This window comes from Rattus rattus, chromosome 6 (genome assembly GCF_011064425.1).
Source record: "Rattus rattus isolate New Zealand chromosome 6, Rrattus_CSIRO_v1, whole genome shotgun sequence".
NCBI lineage: Eukaryota > Metazoa > Chordata > Mammalia > Rodentia > Muridae > Rattus > Rattus rattus.
Window position 1 is genome coordinate 156,420,172 of NC_046159.1, and position 21,490 is coordinate 156,441,661.

The 21,490-nt window shown below is 46.7% G+C and overlaps 1 protein-coding gene across 4 annotated transcripts in view; it reads left to right on the plus strand.

The window, feature by feature from the left end:
• The window catches only part of Dpp6 (dipeptidyl peptidase like 6), an 877,415-nt gene that overhangs the window by 697,016 nt on the left and 158,909 nt on the right, over positions 1-21,490 (plus strand). For all 4 annotated transcript variants that reach the window (XM_032907169.1, XM_032907171.1, XM_032907168.1 and 1 more), the window contains exon 7: positions 10,522-10,603. In XM_032907169.1, coding sequence (XP_032763060.1) covers positions 10,522-10,603 — 82 coding nt within the window. The remainder of the gene's footprint in view (positions 1-10,521; positions 10,604-21,490) is intronic.

Genomic DNA, 21,490 nt, shown 5'->3' on the forward strand with positions numbered 1-21,490 from the left:
TCAGTGGACATTTAAGGACTCGGGGATACTGCCCAACCTTGAGGAGCTGTTGGCTGATGCCCCTTCTTCCCACAAATTGCCTCTATAGAATACTTCACATGTGCTTAGGCCAAAGACCTAAGTGAGACCAGATGTGGAGTGGGATGCCACATACATGAACTGAAGGGACCTTAAACATCATAAAGAGGCCTCAGGCTCTGCATGCTGGTCAAATACTTCATTTCTTAGCCAGATTGTTAAGGAGATTTTCTTTTGCAATAACCACCTTTCTCCATTCACCCTAAGAAAATTCAAAGGAAGAACTGAGGGTGACCCACTTGGTCCTGCTCTGGTTAGGTTTCAGGTGTGGAGTCCAGAGCTGCCTCACATGGGTGGGTTGATGGTGGGGTGGCAGTTCATCTTCAGGCATGGTGGTTTCCAGCTGGGAAGCAGCTTTGCTTGAAGAGAGCACTGAGGACCTTCTCAAGCCTCACTAAACATATTCCATCCTGGGAACAGCACAAGAAAGGTAGGCGGGCTCTGACTCCCCAGGCAGAGTAGATGTAGTGTCCAGCCCAGCCTGCTTGCCTCTGCAGCTGCCTTCACAGGCAGGGCACGTGGAGACACACCATGGTTCAGCCATCAAGTTCCAAGAGTCCCAAGACAAGGACAGAGGCCCAGTTGTACACACTGGGGAGATGGCATGATGGCCAGACACTTTCCTGGCTCCAGGACTCTTGACTCAGTCAACAGCAAGGAATTGTGGGATTTCAGACACGTAAGAAGCAATTGACAGATCACACTTTTGAGAGTCCAGATTAGAATTTCACCCCAGCCAATGGCTTCTGTCCTTTCCACTACCATGAAGTGTGGAGGCTCCAACTCCACTACCAGGGTGGTATGGCCTGACCTCTTTGGAGTTAATCTTTTCCATGGACAGAAATGTAGACAGCCACATTTCTCATAACTAATGAGAGGGTCAAGGTTTTATATCTCTGTGAATTCTAATTCTTATTCACCACACTACTGCCCTATGGCCAATTCCTACAGACCTTTAGAAGTGCTAGAAGAAGCTCATAGGTCTAAACTCTTATGACTTCTAGGTTTGGTGCTGTGCTGGTTACTTACACTGTATGCTCCAGTTCCAGTGTTATACTCAGCACTCTAGTACCCACTAAGTGCCAATACTGCACTTAGGTATTGTACCAGGTACTAGTGCTACACTAGGTATAGATAGTGCACTAAGTACTAGTGCAATAATGCACTAAATACTAGTGATATAATAGGTACCAGTGCTGCACTAGTACTGCCGAATGTGGCTGGAGAAGCCAGTGGTTAGAGAATTATCTAAATGCCTGATCTTGTTAAACCGTATTGGCCTGCACTGTTATATCCTGCGATCTCACTGCTCTTACGTCCAAATCGACTCTCTCTGTTCCCATGGAGTTCTGCTATCTTTTTTTCTATGCCTTTCCCAGCACCCCTCCACTACTGGCTAAGCTCAGCCCCGAACAGCATCAGCTACTAATGACTACAGGCCGCAGAATCTGCGGCTGTGTGAGGCAGGAAAGGACACTCGCCATGGGCCTCATCATGTCAGACATCACCCAAATTGGCCCTGCTGTGGCTCAGCTCCTGTCTGCAAGGATAGGCTCTTCCCTACAAATTGCTCCAGTGGTATTAATTATTCTTAGCCTGACCGCTTCTGGCCCTGACAATTTGCCAATGGGTAGCATAAAGAAGACAGGTGCTCTGACTGAAGCAGGACACAGCAGAACCCTAGCAACATGGCTTCTGCATCTGGTTGCAATCTGTGGTGATACCATGACCTTGGCAACCCCGAACTTTCCCCACACCCTAGAAGCCTTTGCCCATGCACTCTCCCATATATTCTCCATAACAGGACTCTCTCAGGCCCTTGTCTGATTACAAGCCCCTGATCCTGTGAGCTCAGTCTCTAGACACTCAGATCTGCTTTTAGAAACTGATAGGAATGGCCAGGTAAATTGAGGGGAATCTCTATTTCTGAACCGTTCTGAAGAGTCAGTGGAATCTTTCAGCACACAAGCCAGTTTTGCTGCCATAGACTCCAAGCCCCTTAGCTAGCAGGTCTGTCGGGCTGTCTTGGGTGGAGGGGTAAGGGCAGTCACACAGGCAGTTCTTTCATGGCTGAAGTCCCTCTGTCTACAGCTGTGTTGTTCTCCTAGACTGCCCGTCATTGATGCGCTTCTGAATTCCTACCTACCAGAGCTCTGCAGGCTCTCAGTCTAGCTTCCCTGTGGTTTCCTTTATTCCAATCTGTTATCACTAACTTTGTTCTTTAAAAAGAAAAAAACCAGCATATACATTTTATGTGGTTTAAAATAATTCCTCAAAAGGCTTCCCCTGTCCTCAGATAACAGAAGCAGCTCAGGATGGCACCTCCCACGGAACCCTGAGCTCTACCTCTGTGCCTACGTAGACATTTGTCTGTTGCATAGACGTGTGTGTAGATGTCTATTGCAGCTTTGGCATGTGCACTGCATTCCTGAGCTTACTGTGATCACACAGCCGGTGCTCAGTCCCCTCCGTCAGAGTGAGGCACTGAGCCCAAGCTGCCCTTTGTGCTGGGACTGTTCTCGGGCATCAGAACATCCTTTACATGACTTCCGTTAACTGAGACTATAGCCATAGATGAAGAACTTGGGCAATTTGCTCTCATGGTCACTAAAAGCAGGTCCCCAATATTGGATCAGACACTTATGGGTTGGTACAGAACTGTAAAGGGAGAAGATGAGAAGAAATGAACCCAGATGGGGAGACGATAGAGTCTCCATGGCCCCTTGGGATGGTGGACCATGTGAGCAGCGTCCTTCAGGCTGCTGCTGTCTGTCTTTCTCATGCTCCAGTCTGGTCTCCTGACCTATACTGGGAAGAACTCTCTGCCTTTTTCTCCTGCATCCAGCTCAGAGCAGGAGAAATGTATTGGCATTTGTCCCAAAGCAGAATTTTGCCAAAAGCTGAATGCAGAAGCTCCTGAGGGTGTGGAGGCCTGTACTTAATTATACGGCTGTGAGGTGAGACTATGAGGGGAGCAAACCCATCTCTCATTCCATCTGAAGGAGGCCCAGGCTCACAGAGGAGCTGTCCAGGTGCCTGATCCACCGACTGCCTCTCACTCTCCAAAAGGGCGAGCCCTGACATGGCAATGGTACAGCGTGCTAACCAAGATGCTAACTGAGCCTTACCTCGTTGTGTGAGATGAGCAGGGAACCTGGAAATTATGTGCACCCAACCCATCAGCCTCTACCAGCAACAAAGCAATCACCTCTGTCAGTTGACTCCCAAGAATGGTGACCAGTGATGAACCACCTCAAGCAGTAGATAGTTGCTCAGAGAGGCAGAGCCATCAGCCCAGGGCTACACAGCCTGTTGTGACTGGGGCTTCATGAGTCCAACCCTCATGTGGCAGAGACTTCCACATCACCAGTCCTGACAGGATGATCTGTTACTGGACACACTGATCGGATGCCTCCTCTGAACCAACAGGCCCGGGAGGAATGAGACCATGACATCATGATAGGATCTGCTCTAAAGGAAAAAGATAACGCAGAGTTCTCCGTCTCACCTGCAGCAGGGAGCAGCTTCCTGGGGGCCTGGAAGCCAACCAGACAGGAAGCTGCAGCTAGCCTGTTAATTTTGCTGGCTCTGTGTTGATGGAATTTGAGGAGGCAGCCTGAGTTGGCAGGCTTTAGCTGATTCTACACTACAGGACAGGGATAGGGTGATTACAGTGGCCGCCTGTGATGTCCTCTGTGGGATTGTTTGAGCTTTCCAGCAGGCAAGCACCCATCATCTCAGCTCTGGAAGGGCTTCCTCAGCCAGCACTGGAGGTCAACATAAGGTCACTTGAAGATGTATGGAAAATGAAGGGCCTAGAGCATAGCTCCACCCTCCTGACCTTTCTAACCCTTCTCCTCCTCTCTCTCTCCTCCAAGCCCTTTTGAGGCATCTTTCTCACATCCTTAATTTACAGATCTAAATCATATAGCTTGGTGGTTTGAAGGGTATTTGAAGGTCTTGGCCACCATAGCCTCTCTGCTTTGGAACATTTTATGTCTGCCAAAAGGTTTCATGGTCCAACCACCCACCCAGACCAACCCTGACCTGTCTCGCTTCTTCTTTTAACTGGGGTAGACTGAGGGTGGACTGACCTGGGAACACACTCTCTTTTCATGTGACTTGGCATTTCCTTGTGATTGGTGTGCCTGTGGGACACAGGGAGGTCTCAGCCCAGATGTCCCATTGCACATCAGTGATCAGAGTCCAGAACTTGTATGGGATCCGGGTCAGGGTGAGGATGGGGCACCAATCAAACAGTAGCAGGGCTCATGTGCTTGGAAGCCCTGATGGCATGGAACTCCTAACACAAGAACTTAAGCGAATGATCCATGATACATTAAAAAGGTGGCAGGCATATCTAGGTACCAAGTGGGTTTCAGTTACTACAAATACTGTTCTTGACCCCTCAGTAACTGAAGGCTGCTCCTTGCTGACCTACTATGCATTCATAATAAGTGTGCACCTACTGTGGACAGCACTTACATGGGTCTGAATGTGTATCTTTTTGTGTCTCTCACTATACTAAACATATGAGAAGAAAACTCACAATATTTGACATTGAAGATGCAGGATTGGGGTATTTTTTATGATTTTAGTCATGAAAGTGTAAAGCCAGGAAAAAAAAGCAAATTTTAGCTTTTCTTCCTCCTAAATGCCATTGCTGTTGGGGAAGCTTTTCAATCCCTCAAAATAGCTTTGGAAGATAAATGAGCAAACTTGGCTGGGCGCTAATTCACTCTTCAGAATCCAGTATGATTTATGCCCTGTTTTGTTTATTGCTCAAATAAGCAAAATCAGAATGGATCTTGTGATTATTTTGAGCTATGTGAAGTCCAGATTATTTTATTCCTCCTTAATCATTTTTGCACCGATCCATCTGTACCCAGAGATGATTCATCACAGAGCCCAACGCACATTTTTTAGAATAAATGAATAAAGAAAGGTAAAGGAAGGAGGGGTGGGGAAGGCACTAGACAGCCCCCAAATTAATCAGCAAATTACTTTGTGCACACACACACACACACACACACACACACACACACACGATAATCTCAGAATAACCCAGTGTATGGTAGGGATCACTGGCCAGATTGTCAGGTATGTTCAACCATTTAAAACTAGGACACAATGTTGTTGTTGTCATTTACTTATGAAGCCCACATTCAAGAACCACATAATCAAATTACAAAACAATATGAGTAAGTGTTCCTAATGTTTTAAATACATTTATGGGTTCTGTGTTTGGGCTGCATTCATAGCCACCCATGTCCACATGTGTCCCTAGACCACACGTCACACACACATGTGACACCTTGAGTGTGCATCAGAGGTTATTGCTGCTGCTTTCTGTGTGAGAAGAGGAGCTGTGTCCCTGATATGAGGCAGTGTCTCTCACTGAACCTAGAGCTCACTGGGTGGGCAACAAGCCCCAGAGATCCTCTTATTTCTTCCTCCCCAGTGACAGGGTCACTGGCATGCGACTTCCATACCCAACTTTTCCGTGCATGTTGGTGATCTGGACTCAGGTCCTGGTGCTTGTACAGCAGGGACTTTACCCACAGAGCCATCTCCCCAGCCCCAGTGAAACATGAGTGAAATAAAATAAAAACTGTGTGGGTAGGGCCAGCAAGGCTTAGATGTGGGAGAGCACTGGCCAAATGATGTGATGCCATGCACTGTCTTATCTAGTGAGTGCTGGCACCCTGGAGGGTTAGGAATGCAGAGCGGACAGAAAAGGCTGTGAGAGTGGGAGGAGCCCTGGAAGCAGACCAAACATGAGGGCCTGAGCTCGTCATCAAAAAAGAAGCCAGTTCCTATGACAGGCAGAGCCAGAGGCTGAAAAGACACCAGCTTCCATGGCAGGCAACTGAGACCGCGTGGAGCAAGCAGGGACACTCCCGTGGTACTGACACCATGATGCATGGCATGATGCATTTGTCTAAACCCATAGGACACAAACATAGCCCACGAACCCCACAGTCAACCGTGGGAGTCAGTGAGAGGTAGCATAAATTGACAAATGTAAAGCCCAGGCAAGATATTAATAATGTGGCTACATTATTGTCAGCTCTTCTGAGAACTCAGGATGATTTAAAGCACTGTAGTAATACAGTTTTCCCAGAAGCAAAGTGCAAAGTAAAACTGGCCTGGCCACCGGCTGGCACAAGGCACTGTTCAGACAGGAAAAGGCTGCTATCTTGACACTGAGGGACCAGTGTGTATTCAGAAGGTGTGCTGTCCTGAAGGCAGGGAGCTTGGCCAGCAGGGTCCTCAGGATCTTGGTGCTGAGAAGGCAAGGATCTGTGATAATCACCTGTAGAGGAACTCAGCCTCAAAGGGACAGAGACAAGAAGCAGGACTTGGCCATGGCAACCTCAGATGCAGCTGGATCTGACCTCGTAGCTCTGGCCACCAGCTCACCACAGAATCTCTGCTTGGATGCCGCACATGTAGAGGAGTGGCAGGTTCTTCCTGGAGGTAAGCACAGGGCCACCTGCTAGCCCCACACAAAGAAGACAGAGGTGACTGGGGGCAGTAGCAGAGATGAAGTAATGGAAGGAAGTTGAGAAGCCAGGACTCAACAGAAGGCTATGACAGTGGTCAGGGGTGAACTGGGTTACACACGCACATGCATACACACACACACACACTCATACGTACACACAGACAGATAATGATTCTGTGCAGCTCTTCAGTGGTTCTCCATGGTTTATCTGTGGATCTATGGGGCATATTCAATAGAATCCTTGTGTTCACAACAACCAACATGGAGGTAGAGGTGGTCAGATGATGAGAAACTGCAGAATATTCACTGAGCAAGGACACAGTACAGGGACACTGGAAGTGCCACCCTGAAGACTATTGATTAGAAAGCAAAACAATCTGATACTGTGGAATCCCAGTGTAAAAAAGAGATTTAATTCACCATAGCAAGTATGGGCGATGGGGTAGAGACCCTCAGTCTACCCACCCCCTTGGGGATTCACCGATTTGCTGTCACTGCTAAGTTTCAGAGAACAAACTTGTCTTTATGTCCGATAAATTAGTATCTCTTTTAGACAACTTTCATACAGATAAGTCATTACAATAACACTTTATCTACTCAACCCACTGGTCCAACTAATTAAATGAAGTTCTAAGGATGCACACATGCATTATGATGTGTGGCCAAATTAATTACCTGTCGGTTTATCAAGGATTAAGCTGGAGCATGACTACCCCTCCATGTGCAGGGCAATACTGGATGTTATCCACAAAGCAAACATTAATGCTCCTCTGCGGAATGTGCGGAAGAGGGATTTGGACTGAGCTACTCTATTTTCCCAAGGTCTGTGCTGTTAGGGTGGAATCCTATCGCTTACTGGCCTCTTCCCTGAGGACAGCTCACTTTGGGATCTTGGAGTCATTGGGCTGACTTAGAGAATTTGAGACATTAAGAGACTCACTAGCTAGGAAGGAGAGAACCACCCCCTTGGAGCACTGTTGAGTTGGTATGCATCATTTCTTTTGCGTTTCACAACATTTTTAGATGACAGAGGCCACGTTCCTACAGACCTTCAAGCCATTCCACCCAGCCCTGGAACTAGCTGACCAACTTGAAGGCTTCAGATTTCTCTGCCTCTCTTTCATAAATGGTGTTATGCCTGTATATTTTCCTAAATTCAAGATACAGCAAGTCTCTTCTGAGACTCACCCATCAATCCGATGAGGTTTACAGAAAACGTTGCTCTTTTCCACAGCCTTCTTGTGCTTTGCTGTAGTATTTTGGAGAAAAAGGAAAGATTAAACTAACAAATAATAAATATGTATTTTAGGATGATTAAATGATTTTTGGGCCTTTTCAGTACACTGCAGACCAGCTACTCAAGCTCACCAGTGTACTGTCACATCACATAACATTTGTGCAGCAGTACACCAGCAAAACCCTAATTGCTGAGCTGGAGAGGTAGCTTACAGTTAAAGCAGTGAACAGGACAGGCTCCTCTTCAGAAGACAGAGTGTGTTTCCTAGCACCCACCTAGGGAAGCTCACAACTGCTAATAACTCCAGAAGAGCCAAGGCCCTGGAGTTTCTTCAGGCACCCATTCACAAACACACACACACACACACACACACACAAACACACACACACCACACACACACACACACACTCACACCACACACACCACACACCACACACCACACACACACACACACACACACACACACCACACACACCACACACACACACCACACACACACACACACCCACACACACACACACACACACACACACACACACCACACACACACACACACACACACACACACACACACACACCACACACACACACACACACACACACACACACACACACACACACCACACACACAGACACCACACACACCACACACACCACCACACACACCACACACACCACACACACACACACACACACCACACACCACACACACACACACCACACACCACACACCACACACACACACACACACACACACACACACACACACACACACACACACACACACACACACACACACATCAGAAAGACACACACACCACACACACACACACACAAACACACACACACCACACACACCCCACACACCACACACACCCCACCCCCCACACACCACACACACACACACACACACACACACACACACACACACACACACACACACACACACACACACACATATATATATAATGGATGGATATACAGATCATATATTCAGGCCACATATATTAATATATCCATCTATATGTTTCATATGTATGTATTCACACACATACACACACACACGCACACATATATATACACATACATATAAGATCATACAGATGCATGGTTACAGACATACATGGCTGGAGCTTAGTAAGAGCCCATGTGGACCCACATTGTCCAGGCTCCTGTTACTCCTAGCTTCTCTGCCCCCCTGAGGACTATCATCCCAGCTCCCCTCTCCATATCTGACCTCCTGTCTTCACACTCCTGGGAGGCCCTGTGGACGCTTGTGTCCTCTTGTGTCCTCATCTTCTCCTCCTCTATTTCCCCCTGCTTTTGTTTGTCTGTCTTGATTCTTACAGTGCTATTGAAATCACTCCAGAACTGTCTGTGTTTGAAGCTCTGATCATGTAAGGGCCTGGTCCACACTTCTTCCCTCTTGCCTCTTCCCTTTGTGGAACTCCTAAAACTCTTCCTTTCCCTAAGACCAGCACAGTCTGCCCACCCTCCCTTTATTCACAAGCAAACGCTTTCATGGCTCTCTCTGCAGTGTAGGGACTATGCTCTCAGGATGGGGTGCTCTCCTGGCCATCTTTCTCCCCCAGAATGCAGATGCCATTCTACAGGTGCGGTGGTACCCTCAAAATTAAATGAAGGCTACTCTGTCTACCTGTGGAAGGTAGCAGCATCTATAAACAATACTGAAATATTCAAGTGATAGGAACATTGCAGATGTTTTTGTGGCTTTTATGTATTAGGACATTTGCATATGCAGACAGTATTTTATTGTCAAGGAATGTTCCACATCTGTAAATTAAGAATTTAAACTATAGGGCTTGGAGGACGGCTCAGTCAATGCTGCTATAAAGCATGTAGCATGAGCTGTGACCCAACACTGGGATGTCAGGGACACAGGATCACCACAGGCTAATCAGACTGATGACCCTCAGGCTCCCTGAGAGACCCTGACTCCAAAATTGTGGTGGAGAGTGATTGAGAAAGATCCATCACCCACCTCGCTCCCATATGCATATGCACCTGAGCATGTGTACACAGTGCACACATATGTGTGTATACAGGCTGGCTACCATGTAGACACAATTGGAAAATATCCTCAAAAATGAAAAATGTAAGAAATGTTAAATAGGAAAAACGTGTTTCAGTTCTTCTCCCTCTCTCCCTCTCTCCCTCTCTCCCTCTCTCCCTCTCTCCCTCTCTCCCCCAGTCCCTCTCTCCATCTCTTCCCCCTCCCCTATGTCCTCTCCTTCTCTCCTCTGTATCTGTGACAGAATACAATTCATCCTGAGGCCACTGGCTTTCAAAGGTCAGAATGACCTGGCTTCATACTTAGAAAAGAATTATTTGCAAGGAGAGCCAATGATGAAGACATTGGGTGTGGAATTTATTGCTGCTTGGCTGTGGGTCTCGCTTAAGTTTAACTGCCCTAGACATTTTAAAAATTGATCTATATAGTTCTCTGCATGTTTTCTCCTGATGAATATTTACCATTTGGATTAAGTAGCAGTGGACATAGTTCAGCTTTAAATAAATTATGTACATCTGCAGACATCCGGCAGAAGCTGAGTGAGACGTATTGTTCAGTAGCTAAGAGGCAGGAGGAGAGTAAGACCATCAGATGACAAGTGGAAGTGTAGTATATTTTGGTTCCCAACATTGTGCTTTGTTTCTGTTTGTCTGTCTATCTCCTCAGGGACCCTCAGAGTCTGGACCCGCCAGAAGTCAGCAACGCGAAGCTTCAGTATGCAGGGTGGGGCCCGAAAGGCCAGCAGCTGGTAAGCAAGCTGGGTCTAGCTGCCACATTTTGATTTTTGCCATTTATGTTTTCTAAACTGCATATCACCATGCACATCGGACATGTGTGTGTGTGTGTGGTATATGTGTGTGTTGTGTGTGTGTGATATGTGTGTGTATGTTGTATGTGTTTTTGTGTGAGGTATATGTGGTGTGTATGTAATATATATATATGTGTATATATATATATATATATATATATATATATATATATATATATATATATATATATATATACTGTGTGGTGTGTATGTGAGATGTGTGAAGTATGTGTGTATGTGTCTATGTTGTGTGTGTGTGTGGTGTGTATATGTGTGTGTGATTAAGTTTTAGATAAATGCACGGACATACATGATTATATGAAATCATTGTTCCTTTTCAGACAGAGAATTCTTGTTTTAAAAATGGGCTTTGATGGGCTAGGGAGGATACATACCATCCCAGCACTGGGTATGGAGACAGGCAGACCACAGGACTCTTAGGCCAGTCAGTCTAGTTAAAATGGAATACTGTTCATCAATAGACCCTGTCTCAAATAAAATAAAATAAAATAATAAGCCTGGATATGACAGAGGAAGACACCTAATATCAACCCCCCAGCCTCCACACACACGTGTATGTACAGGTAAGCACACCTGCCCTAATGAAAACACACTCACGCACGCACACACGCACACACACACACACACACACTCACACATGCACGCACACATGCACACACGCACACATGCACACACACACACACACACACACACACACACACACACACACACACACACACACGAATATCATTATATCCCGAAGGTTTCCTTCACCATGAAAAAGCACCTTAGAAAACAGCCAGGAATGAGTTCCTCTGGGCTCGGGGCTTCAGAAGTCTCAGTCCGTGGTAGGCTGGCTTCTTCATCTCTGGGCTCATGAGGAAGCAGAAACGCCATGTGTGTTGGAGCAGAGCTGTTCACCTATGGCAGCCAACAAGCCGGGCTGGGGTGTGAGGGTGGAAAGATACATCCTTGGCTGCATTCCCTAGTGAACCAGTTCCTGCAGCCTCCACCTACCATTTAGCCCTGGCTATGAATGAGTTGATGGGTTATTGAATGAGTGGCATCAGTGTCTTTGCGAGCCAATCATCCCTCAACAGTGTCACTACCAGGGACCAAGCACATGCAGCTCAGGCACCACAGTATATCCAAACCATAATATACTCTTCCCCCATATCCAGTGCAGTGTGTTGAGTGCTGGCTCTGTAACCATGAGTGTAGATGAAGTTCCTTGGAGGCTTACATAGGAGTCATCAGTGTGCTGCACATTGATGCCCATGGTTCTGCAAAGTCACCCTCACCCCTGGAGGCTTATGGATAAAGTGGGCTAGCTCATCATTATGAAGCTGTGCCACCATCAGCTGTGTCAGCATGGGGAAGCCATGGGGCTGACATCGGCTTAACTCTTGGACATCAGTGGCCTTAATGAACCCAAATAGGCAAAACTAAGGTGTTTAAAGCCCTAAGGTGAGTATAAAGGATGATGTTTGGGTTATTTTCCTTATTGTTTTTGCAAAGTGCCCAATAAAAGCAACTCAAGAAGAAGGTTTTTAGCTCACAGTGTGAAAGCCCAGTCCTTTGTGAGGGGGTAGGCATGGCTGCAGCAGCCTGAAGCAACTGGTCACCTTGCATTCTCAGTAAGAAAGAACCCAGTCTGAAATGGAGCCACCCACATTTAGGATGGGTCTTAACTTCTCAGTTAACCTGATTTAGAAACTCGCTAGAGCTATGCCAGGGCTGTAGGTTCTTGGTGGTTCTAGATTCTGTCAAGTTGCCAATCAATGACGATTATCACAGACAGTGTAAGGAAGAAGGCCTACAATGAACAGCCTTGGTGTAAGGTTCCCAGTCCAAAGCTCACCACTAGCTAGCCATAGCCACTCACGGCTGTGGGTCTATGCTGAGGATGAGTCACAACTAAGAGAAGAATATGTATGTCATGGCCTCGTGGTGACAGGTGTCACGCCCAGGTGACCAGGTACTTGCTATGAATCCTGTTTAGCTTCATTTCTAGTGACCGGGTCTTCCTGCACAGAGTCCCTCTGGGGTTTGGATCTGACGGCTTGGTGGCTGTGACTCAATCACTACTTTCTCTTCCATCTGTAAGAAGATTAACTAAAGCTATTTTTAGCTGTCTTTTACCTCAAACACGATTGCATTTGAAATCCTGCCGCAGGTGTGCACTGCCTAACATGGGTCTTCTGGAAGAACAACAAAGGCCTTTAGCTGCTGAGCCTTCTCTCGAGCCACTCTGACCAGTCACCTCTTAAAGATGCAGGGGCGGTGTTGGATTGGTGATCTGCTGTGTTACAAATCAAAAGAGTCCTCGTACTCCCCCACTGTGCAGTTCTATTTGCTTGGTTGCACCTCAATGCCACAGTCTTGAATTGATTCAAATAAGCAGAAGCATTGGGCCACGGAAGAATCTTAGCAATTCTTCAAGGCTCTAGCCAACTAGAGATTTCAGTGATCCTAACTGGCCAAAATCAGTATGGTGATTGGAAGAACCACTGAAGAAGAAGGACATGGTGTGTGTGTGTGGGGGGCTAACCTGTCCCTCAGTCACAGGAAGCACCCCCAACTTTTCCAGGAGCCTGCAGAATGTCCTAGCACCTGCATCTCTAAGAGATCAGCATGGCTAGAGAAATGGATCAGCTGTTAAAAGCATTTGTTGTTCTTCCAGAAGACCCATGTTAGGCAGCTTATACTTGTAATTCCAGTTCCATGGAGCTGACACCCTCCTCTGGCTGCTGCATGTACCTGTATATGCTGTATGCGCGCGTGCACACACACACACACACACACACACACAAATAAAATCTTTAAAAATAGTTGACTTATAAAAAAAAGATTTTTGTCCCTTTTGTGGACATGGCCACTGCACTACCTACTTTGTGGTCAGTAGCCCAGTGTGCCCAGCCTGGCACCCAGACTCAGCCACAGCAGTGGGGGAAGAACATAAGTGGTCTCTTTTCTGTTACTGAGACAGGAACACCAGTACTGGTTTCTTGCAGAGGTCTCTGTGGGCCTGACATGTAGCCTGCTCCTTGTCAAACCACAGCTGGCAGTAAGCTAACGTTATTGCATGCTAGCATGCCTCTTGATGTGCACCATCCGACAATGGGGAGACCGCTCTAGAATTCCATCCAGCAGCACTTGGGGGAAGATGAGTCTACAGATAACTCTCCTCACTCCTCATCAGCCCCTTACGAATCCAAAGCCAGTGCACAGGAGTGGAGACAGAGGATGACAAGCATGACCTTGTTTGACCTCCTAAAATCTAAGTAAGAACGAACAGAGCAGGTGTCAACCTGACTGTGGCAGCTTCCCTGATATGTCATCTCAATGCAGACACTCTGTCAGCAACCCTGTGAGGTCCCACATCTCGATGTATGACTTTTTTTTTGTCACATCCAATGCCATGTAAGGTGTAGGTAGGTCTCTCTCCTCATCATCTGAGCATAAAAGCATAAAGCAGAGTGCCTGGTGCTCAGTAAATATTTCCTGGCATCGTTAAAAATAAATGCTTAAATGAGTTGTTTAATTAGCTCACTAGTATATGTGTGTGGTCCTAACATTAAGCGTAAAATAATCGGAAGGCAGTAACTAGCTGTGATGTAGGACTGTGTGCTCAGCACTCACAATGAGGGAAATGGTACCTCCCTTTCTTTTTCAAGGACCTGGGTCTCCAGTTAAGTATTCATTGCTGACATTCTGGTTTATTGCTGTGAAATAACCGGCTCGTTGAATCCTTGAGTTTAAACTTACATTAACTCAGAGACTTTTACTGAGCCCTCTGTGTACCGACTCTAAGAAGCAGTATAACCCATTGGTACGGTTTGAATATGCTTGGCCCATGAGAAGTAGTATTACTAGGAGGTGCGGCCTTGGTGGAAGAAGTGTTTCACTGTAGGCAGACTCTGAAGGCTCCTAGTGCTTAAGCTCTGCCCAGTGTGGAAGGAAAATCTCTCCTGGTTGCCTTTCGGTTAAGATGTCGAGCTCCTGGCTCCTCCAGTGCCATGTCTGCCTGCAAGCTGCCATGCTCCCCATCATGATGAGAATGAGCTGAACTTCTGAAACTGTAAGTGAGCCCCAATTAAATGGTTTACTTTATAAGAGTTGCCATTGGTCATGGTGTCTCTTCACAGCAATGGAAACCCAAACTAAGACACCCATAGTGGGAAAAGAGCAAAGTTGGAAATCAGCAAGTCTAGTAATGGTAGGTTCTTGGGGGCCATACAGGCATGCCTTGAGGTCTCTGCTAACTCCTGTCTTCCTGTTTAACACAAACGCAGCTGGGAACAATGTTGAATGAATGCGCACGGCCATATTATGATAAAACGTACAAACCCGGGAGGATTATCCTAACCTTCTATGTATCCTCCCCTGAGAGAATCCTCACCACAGCTCAACCACCCTGAGGACAGTCTCTGCACTGTGCAATCAGGAGCCTTGCAAACATTAATCTATTAAGTGACAGGCAACAAATCCTCGCCATTTTATTTTTAAAGGTAAATATTGCTCCCTGCGGTAAATCTGCTCTAATGATAACAAGTCATGCAGCAATGAGTGAATCTCCTTGGGGAGCAGAGAACACAGCTGCAGTCAGCCCCACCAGGAGCTCGCAGAACCTCACAGCCCTCCATTCAGGGTGCTGAGTCATGCCTATGGGGTGGAACCTTGCCACCCCCAGAAATACAGCCAGTCTTTCTGGTTATCCTCAACCTATACTCCGTGTGCCCCTGGTTAGCAGCTCTCACTTGTAGACCGCTTTGTCACTGTGGTCCAGGATGAATCTACCTCTATGGATGGCCAAGGCCTGTGCCCCTCACAGCACCAGGAGAAGCCAGGCAGGGAGCTTATACCTGTAATCCCAGTATTCAGGAATTGAGAAATCTGAGGCAGAGGGATTATAGAAGCCTGAGATACATAGTAGGCTGTAACCCAGCTTAGGATATAAGACCCTCCCTAGGGGAGGAGAGGAGAAAGAAAATAAGGAGGTGAGGTAGCTCCCGTTTGTTGCCTAGTGACACAGTTTCCCACAGCAGAGAGCTACATCCTTCCCAAAACATTACCAAAGCTGAAGACGTAGGAAAAGGAATTGGGCCAAATTGCACAGGTCTCAAAGGGACCCCATGGTGCCCAGGCAGCATTACGACAAGTGTGGAATTTCACAGGGGTCCATCTTCCTTGTCTTCCTCTTCAGATGAGCTCCTAGCTGACTGAGGTGCCTAGGGTTTCTCTGCAGAGCGATGGTGCTCTGGAGGCCCCACCTCCCTTATGTGAGGTGTGGCTATGCTTCCCCCACTGATCAAATCAGTATAAGAAGTAGCTTTGTTTTTGCTACAGCCATTTAATAAAAACGGACAAGCAGAGGCAGGACAAGATCTCCCTTTCTCTTAAAATGCCCAGCTGGAGTTCAGCTGCTTTCTGTTTTGAGCAGGTCAGTGCACGAGCTTGGGAAGTGTGTTTGAAGTTGCTTAGGGTGAGGATGGGAGAGGTTTCTTCCTGTGGACTCAAGAATAATGGGAAATTTTTGCAGAGAGTAGAGATCACTAGACAGCATTGAAAATTCAGGACTGGACTCTGCCAGAGCTCTTAAGATCAGAGTCCAAGAGATGGCTCCTCTCGGGTTGGCTTGCCACCTTGACAATGATAAATGAGCAGCTCTGAAAGCAGCATTTAATAAGGCCCCTGGGAAATCTTCAATAGCTCGGGACGTGAAAGACGAAGAGCATCCAGTGACGTTGACCAGGAAGCCTGTGGGTGGTGGGAGTGGGCCTGCAAGACTGCAACCCCAAAGAGGGAATGTTCGAGGAAGGCATTCAAAGGCCTTACTTCTATCTGAGATGAGGAGGATGCTTGCTGTACTCTTAACCTCCCTCGCCATGAGACACTGCATTAGCAGCATCAGGTAACCGTTCTAAAGCAGAATACAGCTAAGACATCAGGGGATTTAAACTAGACTTGATGATGAAGCACCCCATGGGTTATATGGCTGTTGAGACCTTAGAATCATTAGCAAGGCTATGGACATAGAGTATTGGTGTGGCTGTTTGCATATGCTTGGCCCATAGGAAGTGCTACGATAAGGGGGTGTGGACTTGTTTGAGTAGGCGTGGCCTTGTTGGAGGAAGTGTATTATTGTGGGGATGGGCCTCGAGGTCCAATGTTCAAGCTTCACCCAGTACAGAATAGACCCTCCTCCTGGCTGCCTGCATAAGACAGTCTTGGTTGCTCTCGGATCAAGATGTAGAATTCTACTCCCAGGGACTAAAATACTACTAAAGAGTAAACATGAACAGACCCATGCATATGTAACAGAGGATGGCTTTGTTGGGCACTAAAGGGAGGAGAAAGAAGCCCTTGGTCCTGCCAAGGCTGGACCTCCCAATATAGGGGAATGTCAGGGTGGGAAGGGGGAGGTGGATGGGGAAGGGGAACACCCTCATAGAAGAAGGGGAAGGGAGGATGGGATAGGGGGCTTATGGATGGGAAACTGGGAGACAGAATAACATTTGAAATGTAAATAAAAATACCCAATAAAAGAGAGGGAGAGGGAGAGGGAGAGACAGAGAGAGAGAGAGAGAGAGAGAGAGAGAGAGAGAGAGAGAGAGAGTGAGTGAAAGAGAGAAGAACTCTTAGCTCCTGCTTGCCTGCCCTGATGCTGCCATGCTCCTGCCTTGATAAAACGGACTGAGCCTCTGAACCTGTAAGCCATCCCCAGTTAAATGTCCTTACAAGAGTTGCCTTGTTGTGGTGTCTGTTCACAGCAATGGAAACCCTAAATAAACCAGTTGGGAATTATCACTCAGATAAGTTTGTGTATTTGAAGGGTTAGGATGACAACTCTCTTGTCAGGGTATCAAGGCAAAATGCTCTGTGTTCTTATGTTCTACCTTTTCCTACAGTTCTGGAGAATGATCACTGTGCCTGTTGACTACAGTGGCTGGCCAGTTGAGCTACAGTGAAGGCAAGCCCTTGCTATATGCACACTTCTGTCATTCTGTCATGAACTTATCTGCTCCTGTTCTAAACCCTTCAGATACTCTTGAGTTCTGAGAACTTTGGAGAAAGATGATCTCTTTTCCCAGTGGCCTCTACCTCTAACAGAAAGTGCTTATCTCATGACTCCCATGAGCTCTCAACCACTATATCTGTTTGTTCTCTATCCCTCTCTCATACCTTGAGATGGTCCCCAACCTACTGTTATGTCTAACCACTCCAAGAAAGCTTCCATAATTGTGATATGTCTTAGTTACTTTTCTGTTGCTATGAAGAGACACCACAACCAGGGAAGCTTATAAAAGAAATGCATTTAATTGGGAGCTTGCTTATAGCTTCACTACTATCATGGCAGGGACCATGGCAGCAGACAAGCAAGCATGGTGCTGAAGAAGTAGCTGAGAGCTCACATCTGATCCCCAAGTGCAAGGCAGAGAGAGAGAGAGAGAGAGAGAGAGAGAGAGAGAGAGAGAGAGAGAGAGAGAGAGAGAGAAACAGAGACAGAGAGAGACAGAGTCAGAGAGACAGAGACAGAGAGACAGAGAGAGACAGAGAGCGCACTAATTGGGAATGGGCTTTTGAAACTCAAAGCCTACCCTCAGTGATACACCTCCACCAACAAGGCCACACCTCCTAATCCTTTCCAAATAGTTTAACTAACTGTAGAGTAAGCATTCAAACATATGAGCCTATGAGGACCATATAAACCAACACACAGGAGCTTCAGAAGGTATGCAGTTGTTCTGCATGTGTGACCCTTTCTTTTCAGCAAAGACCTTATGTCCTATGTCTTAATGAAATATTTCTACCCAGAACATAGCCATAGGACCAAACTGCCCATTCTGGTTCCCAAGCTGCCTGCTTGATCCAAAGGAAATCTGAGATCTGCCCTCCCCCCACCCCTGAGAACTGGCCTCTTATCCCAACTGTATCACTGTAGTTATGGTTGGCCCTGACCCTTCCACATATATGGTCTGACATCCCAGCCCTTCTTCTTCCCTCCCCTTCCCCATGATATTCTCCACTCTGCACAGGCCCAAGCTGAGGCCTCCCCTCCCTGTCCTCAGAGCCATGACCAGGTAACTCTTGACTCGAATCCATCCAAAGGTTGTTTGTCCCATAGGCACAATCAATAGCTGAAGGAAATTGAAGGCTTCACTGCATCCCTCCCATGTGTGTGGAGACGCATCGCTCCTCCTCCTAGGCAGTGTGTCGACTCATTGTCTGTACATCGGTGAAGGACTGAGAAAAATCTGAGCTGACAGTTCTCACACCCACCCTGATTCACTGTGTGGCCTTTAGATCTCTACCCTAAAGAGTGTTGCAGTATTCCGTTAGAGTTGTGAAATCCGTGTGAACACAGCCCCTCTAAGGCAGAGATGAGGTGCCCCCACAATACCAGGATGGCCTGTGAAATGGAGTGATGGTATGGGAGCTTACGTTTCTGAGGACAGAGCTTCTGTCTTGCAGCCATGGAGCAGAGCAGGGCCTAGGGACAATGAACACCTCTTATGGCCAAGAGCAGGCAAAACGGTTCAGTGGCTGCTGCATCTGCTTTGATCACTACACACACCCAGATCAGGAGCAGACAGGAAGACTACCAGGCTGGGAGGGAGAGTCCAAGACCCAGGAGGAAAGTGACTTGTGAATCTAGACGCCCCATCAGCAATGCCGAGGCTTTACCACACTCCAGTCTACATCACTGGTGTAGCTAAGCTTGAACTTTAGTGGGGAAAGAAGCCTTTCTATAAGAATCATTACTAAGAAGAGATTTAGAGTGGGAGAGCCAGGTTCACATCTTGGTTCTGGCACTTAAATGTTACTTTAAGATGTCGAACCTCTCACAGCATCAGGTTCCTCTCCTGTAATGAGCCCCAACCCTGCCCTACTGTCCACAGTGTGGGAGCTCTTGTGACAGTGGTCAGAGTCCATGCATTTACTAACTTTATTTATAGCCATGTCACCCAGCACCCACAGACCTACACCACCTGTCTCACCCACACCATCTTTGCCACCCATCTCTGCAAACCATGATACCAAGCCAAGATCATGGCTACCTGGCCCCCCCAAGAGCCATAGATAAATACCCAGATTGCCATGCCACCCAGCTCCTATGAGTCTCTTGAGATTTATGTCCACACTGGACAACAAGAATTGAATGATGGAGGCACCCCGCCCAGGAATCCCACAGCCATTGCCGCTCACTGGGGCCTGCCTATGCTAACAAGGGGCAGGAGCATTGTACTGAAGTTGACAAATGCAGTGAAGAAGAGACTGATCTTTCCAGCAAGAGGAAAGTATTTAATGAAACACTGCGTGTGCAGAGACTGGACCAATGTGACATCACATTAATAACTTATAAACGCTAATCAGTTTGGGTTAATTTAGTATTCATTGTAAAAACATTCATCATGGGCCCTGAATTCATGAAAGTAGCCAAGAAATTAATATCACAGGATGGAATTCACCTTCTATGTCCTCAAATAAGGGGGAAGGCGGTTTAGCAAGTGATTAATGAGCAGTACCAAGTCCCCTTCAAATGTAAGGCATCTGTCATACTTTGCAGCTATGTGGGGCCAAATCGCTTTAATATCCACTTGCACTGATGTAAATAAGGCAAGTTCTTGGCAATTGGCCTGAGCAGAGGGAAGAATCCAAGCTGCCAGGATCATGGTTAAGGGAATGGGAGAGTTAGGACTCCATTATAGAAGATTCAGAAAGCTCATTCATGCTACTGCCCACCTCTCTGAAAGGGTTAAAAGCTATGCAAGCAAATCTGTGAGGTTGTAGAAGAGGTGGAAAATGCACAGATCTACCAGGTAGCCATGAGCTTGGCTTGGTCATGCGTGACACTAGAGAATAACCCAGAGAATGTACATTCACTAAACCATTAGGATGCAGTGAGAGAGGAAGAGAACCTGTGTCGACAGAGACGGCTTTCACAGGGGAAACCAAGCTATGTGCACAAGTACATCCACAGTACATCCACATCTACACAAACAGTTCATAAAAGCCAGAAAATCGAACATGTCCTAAGGGGCTATTTAAGGAAACCCTTCTCCTGACCCAGAGCACAATCCTAACATTAATCTTAGCCCCAACCTTGAGCCTAATACTAAGTATAACTGAGCTTAAGCCCTAACCCTAACCCTAACCTTAACCTTAACCGTGACTTCAACACTACTATTAACCCTGACTCTAACCTTAATATTAACCCTCATTCTGACCCTAACCATGGTTTTGAAGTTATCACACAAGCATTAAAAATTATGATTCAAAGAGACAACCCCTAGCATGAAAGAAATCACTTGCAAATTATACATCTGAAGTGGGCGGGGCGGGGGGAGATATCCAGGACAGATAAGAAGCTCAACAGTAAAAACAAATAGTCTGATTTAAAATAGGCAATAAATTCCTGACCCTTTGTACTTCTCCCCCATCCCCTCCCGTATCTGAACACCCCCCCTTTTCACTCCTCCTCCTCCTCCTATCTCGCTCCCAGATCCTTCTCTCCCTCTACTCCCCAGAGGTTATCCTCTTCCCTCTACTGAGTAGGACTGTAGCATCCACACTTTGGTGTGATCGTCTTTCATCTTGGGTTTCATATGGTCTGTGAGATATATTCTAAGCTTCTTTTTCACTAATATCCATTATCAGTGAGTGCATAGCATGTGTGTTCTTTTGTGTGGGTTACCTCTGATATTTTTTAGTTCCATCCATTTGCCTAAGAATTTCACGTAGTCATTATTTTTAATAGTTGAGTAATTTTGTAAATGAACCAGATTTTTTGTATCCATTCCTCTGTTGAGGGACATCTGGCTT